The sequence below is a fragment of the Bufo bufo genome, chromosome 10 (genome assembly GCF_905171765.1).
Source record: "Bufo bufo chromosome 10, aBufBuf1.1, whole genome shotgun sequence".
In the NCBI taxonomy this organism is placed as follows: domain Eukaryota; kingdom Metazoa; phylum Chordata; class Amphibia; order Anura; family Bufonidae; genus Bufo; species Bufo bufo.
The window spans coordinates 134,887,906-134,898,467 of NC_053398.1; the positions used below are offsets into that span (position 1 = coordinate 134,887,906).

Here is a 10,562-nt window from a genome sequence, read left to right on the forward strand (position 1 = left end):
GTCTTCATATCCCGTAAACTGTGTGGAGGTCAGAGGCAATGGAAAACCACTGCCACTAGAGGGAGCACAGAGATTGTACAGCTTCTGTTGAGTTTAATGGTTATTGTACAGATTTCTATGCACTGAGTTCCCCCAGACAGTTTTATAGTATATTGGGTGATGGGGAAATAGTGGATTTAGAGCCATATGGGGAGATTTATCAGTGTATTTATGTAAGATGCTTCCTGATCAGTACAGAATAAGTAATGTAGTGCAGAATAGTGAGTGCAGCTCTGGAGTATAATACAGGATGTAACTCAGGATCAGTACAGGATAAGTAATGTATGTGCACAGGGACTGCACCAGCAGAATAGTGAGTGCAGCTCTGGAGTATAATACAGGATGTAACTCAGGATCAGTACAGTATAAGTAATGTAATGTATGTACACAGTGACTCCACCAGCAGAATAGTGAGTGCAGCTCTGGAGTATAATACAGGATGTAACTCAGGATCAGTACAGTATAAGTAATGTAATGTATGTACACAGTGACTGCACCAGCAGAATAGTGAGTGCAGCTCTGGAGTATAATACAGGATGTAACTCAGGATCAGTACAGGATAAGTAATGTATGTACACAGTGACTGCACCAGCAGAATAGTGAGTGCAGCTCTGGAGTATAATACAGGATGTAACTCAGGATCAGTACAGGATAAGTAATGTATGTACACAGTGACTGCACCAGCAGAATAGTGAGTGCAGCTCTGGAGTATAATACAGGATGTAACTCAGGATCAGTACAGGATAAGTAATGTAATGTATGTACACAGTGACTGCACCAGCAGAATAGTGAGTGCAGCTCTGGAGTATAATACAGGATTAACACAAATCATAATATATGCTGTACAATGATACAGTGCACAGATCAGCTTTATAAAACATAACCTTTGCTTAGTGTCCCCAGCCTGTATGAGTGACCAGAGCAGCGCTGTGCATTGCACTGACTACTGGTTACCTCTCTCACATTACAGCACACGTCATTACACCCATCTGCCACTGGATGGCACTATCCCACACGTGTAACACAAGGATGCTAATGTTCCGTGCGGGCGACGCCACTCCGCGGACACTAGAGGGCACTGTGCCTCATCTGTGAGAGCAGTAAGTGGAATTTTTTACACGGGTGGCGACGTCTACCAAAGTGCCAGCAGCTAGTCACGTGCCAGGGAACAGCCAATGGCTGCACGGCACATTCACTTTCATTCTGTCTAACGCTGCCATATCCCGGCGCCGGCCGCGCTGCACGTTGCTCCCGGTAACCGCTGCGCGTGGAGCCGAGTGAACATCAAATCTGTGACAAATCACAACTTTGACCCTTCCGAGCCCTTGTGACGACATCACTTCCATCTCAGACACGAGTGACTTCTGGGCGCCACGACCCATGGCATTCCAGCCAATGGGACGCGAGTGAGTGGTAGCCCCGCCCCCTAGAGCTGTCACATGTCACCAGATCGAAAGTAACAAAAGGAGAGACTGCTGACCCCGAACCAGGTGAGCCGTGACTACTACTCCCATCATGCCAGGGGTCTGCTGACTCTGGGGGGGGCCACATCAGCTGGAGATTGCTCCAGAGAGACTCTTCGGGTATGCTGGGACTTGTAGTGCTGGTTGGAGGGTATGTCACCTGGCAGGGAATGCTGGGAGTTGTAGTTCCACTGGTAGAATATGGGGACTGATGGGTTCTGTGTTGCACAAATCTGTAGATCAGACGTTACCCAATATCTGGCTGTCAGAGCATGCTGGGAGTTGTAGTAGTTGTGTAACAAGAGGGCTGGGTCAGCTGTAAACCTTTGGGGGGGGGATGGTGGCGGCAGTGAGGCCGAGCGGGAAACGGGGAAAGAGTGTTAGTCAGAGGGCGGCGTGACTGAAAGTCCAAAAGATCAGAATAACCGCAGGGAGGAGGCACCGTCAGCGAGGCATCGAGGGCCAAAGGCCGGTGGTGACCGGATACGTAGAGTAAAAACCTGCCGCAAAGAAGGCGCCAAATCCCCGTACGTGACTGAGAGCCGCCCTCAGAGTGGGACCGAGAAAGTAACAACAGGGCCGCTGCGAGGAGTTTTGCCGCCCTAGGCAAGATAACAATTGCCATATCATGTTCCACCCCTTTCTCAGCATTTAAAGTAAAAGAACTGCTATGTTTCCCTTAGGGTTAATCTCCCTGACAGCCGCCAGAGGCGCTTCCGCGATTCTCACTGTGAAAATTACAGTGGGAAGACGCGGAACATAGTTTTGAATGCGTGCGCATGCGCAGCAGAGAGGAGGATCGGGGAGAAGAGTTCCCAGTGAGAGGTTTTAACCCCTTCAGCCCAGTGGGAGGGGCACACGAGGGGGCCCCACTGCTAACAACTATATAGTGTCGGGAAAAGGAGTTTGTTCTCCTGGCACTATAGTGTCCTTTACCACCAGTACTGCCCAGTGTCTGTTCTCTGCAGGAACAGGCGATAGACACCAGTACCACTACATTAACTGTACTGGTTCTGGGACTATAGTGTCCTTAATGTGAGGTAAATTAGTTTCCAATGTAATATTAATAACTAAACAATTAAATAATAAACATATTGCATTGTCTACTGACCACCAGGACAATAAGGGCTCTTTCACACCTGCGTTCTTGTCTTCCGGCATAGAGTTCCGTCGTCGGGGCTCTATGCCGGAAGAATCCTGATCAGTTTTATCCTAATTCATTCTGAATGGAGAGAAATCCGTTCAGGATGCATCAGGATGTCTTCAGTTCCGGAACGGAACGTTTGTTGACCGGAGAAAATACCGCAGCATGCTGCGCTTTTTGCTCCGGCCAAAAATCCGGAACACTTGCCGCAAGGCCGGATCCGGAATTAATGCCCATTGGAAGGCATTGATCCGGATCCGGCCTTAAGCTAAACGTCGTTTCGGCGCATTGCCGGAGCCGACATTTAGCTTTTTCAGAGTGGTTACCATGGCTGCCGGGACGCTAAAGTCCTGGCAGCCATGGTAAAGTGTAGTGGGGAGCGGGGGAGCAGTATACTTACCGTCCGTGCGGCTCCCGGGGCGCTCCAGAGTGACGTCAGGGCGCCCCAAGCGCATGGATCATGTGATCACATGGACACGTCATCCATGTGCATGGGGCGCTCTGACGTCATTCTGGAGCGCCCCGGGAGCCGCACGGACTGTAAGTATACCGCTCCCCACGACTACTATGGCAACCAGGACTTTAATAGCGTCCTGGGTGCCATAGTAACACTGAAAGCATTTGGAAGACGGTTCCGTCTTCAAATGCTTTCAGTACACTTGCGTTTTTCCGGATCCGGCGGGCACTTCCGGCAACGGAAGTGCACGCCGGATCCCAACAACGCAAGTGTGAAAGAGGCCTAAGATGATCTGGTCTCTGGCTGCAGTCTGGGTCTGGGGACTCCCTTGTCACTATCTTCTCCCCCCCCCCCCCCCCCTCCCTTGTCACTCTCATTCCCCCCCCCTCCCTCGTCACTATCTTCTCCCCCCCCTCCCTCGTCACTATCTTCTCCCCCCCCTCCCTCGTCACTATCTTCTCCCCCCCTCCCTCGTTACTATCTTCTCCACCTCCCTCCCTTGCCACTCTCTTCCCCCCCCTTCCTTGTCACTCATTTACTCCCCCCCTTCTTTGTCACTCTCATTTCCCCCCCCCCCCTCCCTTGTCACTCTCATTTACCCCCCCTCTCTTGTCACTCTCATTTACCCCCCCCCTCCCTTGTCACTCTCATTTACCCCCCCCTTCCTTGTCACTCTCATTCCCCCCCTCCCTTGTCACTCTCATTCCCCCCCTCCCTTGTCAATCTCATTCCCCCCCCTCCCTTGTCACTCTCATTCCCCCCCCCTCCCTTGTCACTCTCATTCCCCCCCCTCCCTTGTCACTCTCATTCCCCCCCCTCCCTTGTCACTCTCATTCTCCCCCCCCTTGTCACTCTCATTCTCCCCCCCCTTGTCACTCTCACCCCCCCTTGACACTCACCCCCCCTTGTCACTCTCACCCCCCCTTGTCACTCTCACCCCCCCTTGTCACTCTCACCCCCCCTTGTCACTCTCACCCCCCCTTGTCACTCTCCCCCCCCCCCCTTGTCACTCTCATTCTCCCCCCCCCTTGTCACTCATTCTTCCCCCCCCTCCCTTGTCACTATCTTCTCCCCCCCCCTCCCTTGTCACTCTCATTCCCCCCCCTCCCTCGTCACTATCTTCTCCCCCCCTCCCTCGTCACTATCTTCTCCCCCCTCCCTCGTCACTATCTTCTCCCCCCCCTCCCTCGTCAATATCTTCTCCCCCCCTCCCTCGTCACTATCTTCCCCCCCCTCCCTCGTCACTATCTTCTCCCCCCCTCCCTCGTCACTATCTTCTCCACCTCCCTCCCTTGCCACTCTCTCTCCCCCCCCCCTCCCTTGTCACTCTCTTCCCCCCCCTCCCTTGTCACTCTCATTTACTCCCCCCCCCCTCCCTTGTCACTCTCATTTACCCCCCCCCCTCCCTTGTCACTCTCATTTACCCCCCCCCTCCCTTGTCACTCTCATTCCCCCCCCCCTCCCTTGTCACTCTCATTCCCCCCCCTCCCTTGTCACTCTCATTCCCCCCCCTCCCTTGTCACTCTCATTCCTCCCCCCCTCCCTTGTCACTCTCACCCCCCCCCCTCCCTTGTCACTCTCATTCTCCCCCTCCTTGTCACTCTCACCCCTCCTTGTCACTCTCCCCCCCCCCTTGTCACTCTCATTCTCCCCCCCCCCTTGTCACTCTCATTCTCCCCCCCCCCCTTGTCACTCTCATTCTTCCCCCCCCTCCCTTGTCACTCTCATTCCCCCCCCACCTCTAGGGTAGCGTGGCCGAGCTCTGTTCTGTCCGTGGTACAGGAGCTTTTGTTTCCTGTACCCGGCCGGACTGACAGGAAGTGCTCGCTTAGTGTGCACTTCCTTTCAGTCCGGCCGGGTACAGGAAACAAATGCTCCTGTACCACGGACAGAACAGAGCTCGGCCACGCTACACTAGAGGCGCTTCCCTCCTGTCAGTCCCTCTCTCTGGGCAGTACGGCAGCCGTCCGGTGTGGGGGAGGGCCCGCCGCCGCCCGCCGTACTTTAAAAAAAAAAAAACTTGCAGCAACGCTTTTTTTTTTAAACCGCACGGCGCCCCCTGCTAAATTGCGCCCTAGGCAGCTGCCTAGGTTGCCTTACAGGTGGCGCCAGCCCTGAGTAACACAAAGGGAGGTGATCCACTGCAATAAGATACAGAGGGAGGTGATCCACTGCAATAAGATACAGAGGGAGGTGATCCACTGCAATAAGATACAGAGGGAGGTGATCCACTGCAATAAGACACAGAGGGAGGTGATCCACTGCAATAAGACACAGAGGGAGGTGATCCACTGCAATAAGATACAGAGGGAGGTGATCCACTGCAATAAGATAGAGACAGGTGATCCACTGCAATAAGATACAGAGGGAGGTGATCCACTGCAATAAGATACAGAGGGAGGTGATCCACTGCAATAAGATACAGAGGGAGGTGATCCACTGCAATAAGACACAGAGGGAGGTGATCCACTGCAATAAGATACAGAAATCTATTATTTTGTAAAATAAAAATGTTTTTTTAATGAAGAAGGGGGAATGAGGTAACAACCCAGAAACGCGTTGAGCCCACTGTGATAATAAAGGAAATTACCAGAGGTACCGTCTGCGGGACCGCCGCTCTTCCTAAGACTCTACAGGTGAGGCTACTTTCACACTCACGTTTGGTGCGGATCCGTCATGGATCTGCACAGACGGATCCATTCAGATAATACAACCGCATGCATCTGTTCAGAACGGATCCGTTTGTATTCTCTTTAACATGGCCCAGACGGATCCGTCCCCATTGACTTACATTGTGTGCCCAGACGGATCCGTCCCCATTGACTTACATTGTGTGCCAGGACGGATCCGTTTGGCTCAGTTTCGTCAGACGGACACCAAAGCGGAACAGAGGGAAACTGATGGTTTCTGAGCGGATCCTTTTCCATTCAGAATGCATTAAGGGCAAAACTGATCCGTTTTGGACCGTGAAAGCCCTGAACGGATCTCGCAAACCGAAAGCCAAAACGCCAGTGTGAAAGTAGCGTGATCCAGGCGACGGAGGTTGAGATTTATCCCAGAAACCCCCTCCCTGGTGACGTTATCCGGTCACAAATAGTATTTTACAAAATAATATATTTCTGTATTTTATTTCAGTGGATTTTTCCATAAGTGGCCCCTGCAGAATGTGGGGCCAGCAGGGGTCAGAGGGCATCGGGGGGTCAGGGGGCATCGGCATGTTCTATATTCTGCATTTTTCACGCAGCCCTGGCCCCATAGAAGTGAATGGGGCTTCAGTGAAAAACGCATTGCGTCCAGAAGCAAGTGCGGACGCAATGCGTTTTTCACTGATGGTTGCTAAGAGATGTAGTTTGCAAACATTCAGGTTTTTTATCACACGCGTAAAAAACGCATTGCACCCGCGCGGAAAAAACTGAACGCAATGGCAGACAAAACTGACTGCACTTGCTTGCAAAACGGTGCGAGTTTCGCTGAACGCATCTGGAGCCAATCCGTCATGCTCGTGTGAGAGAGGCCTAAGGCCCCTTTCACACGGGCGTTCCGGATTTGCTCCGGATGCGTTGCGTGATCATTGCGGGAAAACCGTGCGAGTAGGCACGCAATTGCAGTCAGTTTTGACTGCGATTGCGTTCCGATGTTCAGTTTTTTCTGCGCGAGTGCAATGCGTTTTGCACGTGCGTGAGAAAAAACAGAATGTGGTATCCAGACCTGAACCCGGACTTCTTCACTGAAGTTCGGGTTTGGGTTCGGCGTTCTATTCATTTTATTATTTTCCATTATAACATGGTTATAAAGGACAGTAATAACATTCTTACTAAAATATCGATTGAGGGGTTAAAAAATAAAAATAATTAACTCACCTCATCCGTCTTCTTTCTTCTTCTTTCAGGACCTGCAAAAGGACCTTTGACGTAATCGTGCTCACCGCGTGGTGACATCAGCGCAGGTCCGGCTGAATGAAGAGCGAAGATTACGTCATGAAAGGTCCTTTTGCAGGTCCTGAAAGAAGAAGCAAGAAGACGATGCCGGCTGCGCGAACAAGTGGATGAGGCGAGTTAATTGTTTTTTATTTTTTAACCCCTAAAGCCACATTTTAGTAAGTATTCTGTATTCAGAATGCTATTATTTTCCCTTATAACCATGTTAGAAGGGAAAATAATGAAGATAGAGTCCCCATATCGATCGTCTCCTAGCAACCGTGCGTGAAAATCGCACCGCATCCGCACTTGCTTGCGATTTTCACGCAGCCCTATTCACTTCTATGGGGCCTGCGTTGCGTGGAAAACGCAGAATATAGAGCATGCTGCGATTTTCATGCAACGCACAAGTGATGCGTGAAAATCACCGCTCATCTGCACAGCCCCATAGAAATGAATGGGTCCAGATTCAGTGCGGGTGCAATGCGTTCAGCTCACGCATCGCACCCGCGCGGAATTCTCGCCCGTGTGAAAGAGGCCTAAGCCTCGCCTTGTGCGGGGTCAGATATCGCAGGTAACCAGGAGAAGGAGATCAGCGTCTCGCCTTTACCTGACGTCCTCTTATCATGCTCTGCGGTCCTTACCGTCCTTTCACTTTCTGTAAAGCTTCTGCCTTCGAGGGACTGTCCATGTGAACGCGACCCTAAAGTGGAGCTGGAGTTGTCACGGTAGGAGAATGTTGAGTTAGTGGTATTAATATGAGGCACGTGGAGGTCCACATCCAGAGTGAGGAAACCACGTGCCTCATATTAAAGGGGTTCTCCCACACTATCAGTATCTGATCGGCGGGGGTGCCACACCTGACACTCCCGCCAATCAGCCGTTTGAAGGCAGCGGCGCTCCTTCTTTTTTTACTATCCAGAGGATGGGTCATCCGTTAGAGTGTCAGAAACCCCCTTTAATAGTTTCATCAAATACCTCCTCGAATGATGGAAAACAAGGGGTTAATGGACGGAGGTACGTGGTGGAGTTACTTGCCTTTAATGTGAGGCTCACAGTTTTATAAATTTGGACCCCCACATGCCTCAGTAACCTCATCAAGTACCTCACATTAACCCCATGTTGCCCATTCTGTGAGGAGATGCTTGATGGGGGCACATGGAGGTATTAAAGCAATAGCACGATAATAATAATTAGTGACCCCCATAGTTTATCTCACATAATGAGTCCCATTAACCCCCGCCCCTCTAATACCTGTCTGCACACTGACTAATGACCGGACATGACTCGGCTGCAGGACATATGACGTGTAATGTCCGATGTAGTGCTCCACCTGGTGGTGTGAGGCGGTACTGCATGATGGCAGCCCCTCAGATCTCAGCGTCTTGTTTTCAGTGGCGCTTTATACGCACTTCCCCGCCGCCCTCCTGTCGTGGCAGTACTATCATGACACAGCCTCATGTTACAGTGGGGCCACTATGACAGGGCCCCATCATTATCGCAATTATTTGTAAATCCCTCCTGTACATTTATATGGCTATTGCGGCCATTTTGTTCCTTCCCGTACGTTTATATGCTCATTGCGGCCACTTTGTTTCTGTTCCAGCCGTGAACATGCCGATTAACGTGGACGACATCCTGTGCCTTCTGTGCCACTTGTCGACGGAGCAGAAGATGAAGGTGGCCATAAAGCATTCTGCCAGGGGGGCCGTGGCTGCCGGTGCTGGAGCCTTTGTAGGAGGATTGCTAGGAGGACCCCCGGGGATAGCCGTGGGTAATGTACAAGTTTTACCGTCTTCATGGCTGCCATGATGTCCCTGGGTAAATCTAGATCGCTGGGGGTCCCACCGCTGCTCCAATAAAACGGGGGACATGGAATCCCTGTTTTCGAGCGCAGTGGGACCCCCCACCATCACATCACAGGAACAACCCCTTTAAGCCCGTCCCGCTTAGCGGCAGCTACCCATGGTTGCCGTGACAGCGGGGGACACTATTCCCATGGCCGCCACCTATAGTACTCTTATTAATCCCTGTCCGAGGAATTTTCTACGCATAATTATTATCGCCGCGTTCATAATGACCTGAGCTTTTAATTAATCACATTAATAATAAAAATTTCAAATTAAATATTAAAATTATATAATCAAAAAAATGATTACAGTAAAAAATAAAAAGCGATAGGAGAAGTCGTATATGCACCAACATGGCAGCAATAAGAGCCACCGCTCTCTCCCCGCGAAAAATGAGCCCTCCTGTGGGTAAGGGGTTAATGGCCCATTGCTTGTGTTTTTCAGGTGGCGCTCTAGGGGGCGTTCTAGGAGCCTGGATGGCGAACGGACAGTTCAAGTCTGTTCCCCAGATCCTGATGGAGATGCCGCCCGTGCAGCAGCAGACGCTGTGCGAGCAGATCTACGCCATCATCCGGAACCTGGACTGGACGGACGCCACGCAGCTCATCATGCTGGTCTCGGGCAATGCCGCTTTACAACAGCGGGTGGCAGCAGCGCTCATCGGATACGTGACACAGGAGCTGAAAGCCGAAATCCAGTACGGAGACTAGTCTGCAGCGCCAGTGGTCACATGACCACGTGGTTCGCCGCCACGGAGGGACTTTAGGATAATGACTGTGAAGACTGACTGATGTAACAGTATGGCGCTGCCTGCAATCTGCCACAGGGGGCGCCGTACACGGCACAAACTAGCCAAAAGACGATGCCACTGACAGAAATAGAAAAATATATATATATTTTTGGGTTTAAATTGCTGACCTTGTGCTAATCTCAGGATCGGACGCACAGTGTCTGAATTCGCGCAACTGCGGCGGCCTTAGAAACTGAACTGCGCAATATGATTTGCTCTAATTGCAGCAAACGTCATGTGACATTTACCGTTTAAGAGCTCATGCACAAGTGTATTTTTTTTTTTTTTACAGGTCCATATGCGGAACCATTAATTTCAATGGTGCTTGAAAAAAAACGGAAATGACTGTACATCTGCATGTCTATTCCGCCCCAAAAATGTCCTATTCTTGTCCGTTTTGCGGAGAAGGACAGGCATTGTTATAAAGGATCTGCGGGAAGAAAAAACGTATGCAACCTGGACGTCACACATATGTCATCCGTTATTTTTTTTTTTGCGGATCCGTGTTTTGCGGACCGGAAAGTACATACGGTCGTGTGCATGAGCCCTAAGTATGATATGATGCGCCATGCATTTTTACACCCGCAACTGACCTGCGTGCGGCATCACTTTTGTGTGATTTTTTTTCTTGCGGTGTCTTCGGTAGGATTTTTTTTTTAATTTACGTTTATTATGGCGTTTACTAAGTAATAGGATTAAGGCTCCATTCACACATCCGTAATAATGGGTCCGCATCTGTTCCGCAAATTGCGGAACGGGTGCGGACCCATTCATTCTCTATGGGGCTGGAATGGATGCCGACAGTGTGCTGTCCGCATCCGCATTTCCGGAGCGCGGCCCCAATCTTTCAGTCCGCGGTTCCAGAAAAAAATAGAACATGTCCTATTCTTGTCCGCAATTTA

At 50.9% G+C, this 10,562-nt stretch overlaps 1 protein-coding gene across 2 annotated transcripts; it reads left to right on the top strand.

Annotated features, from left to right (window-relative positions):
- The first annotated feature begins 1,232 nt into the window (after positions 1-1,232).
- Positions 1,233-10,033, top strand: C10H19orf12 (chromosome 10 C19orf12 homolog). Of its 2 annotated transcripts, none has more exons than XM_040410219.1 (3): positions 1,233-1,529; positions 8,627-8,794; positions 9,315-10,033. In XM_040410219.1, exons 2-3 carry the CDS (start codon positions 8,635-8,637, stop codon positions 9,578-9,580), a joined length of 426 nt encoding a protein of 141 aa, XP_040266153.1. In that variant the 5' UTR covers positions 1,233-1,529; positions 8,627-8,634; the 3' UTR covers positions 9,581-10,033. The 2 variants fall into 2 exon arrangements, with proteins under 2 accessions (XP_040266153.1, XP_040266154.1); XM_040410220.1 differs by lacking the exon at positions 1,233-1,529 and adding an exon at positions 1,939-1,954.
- Positions 10,034-10,562: the final 529 nt, after the last annotated feature.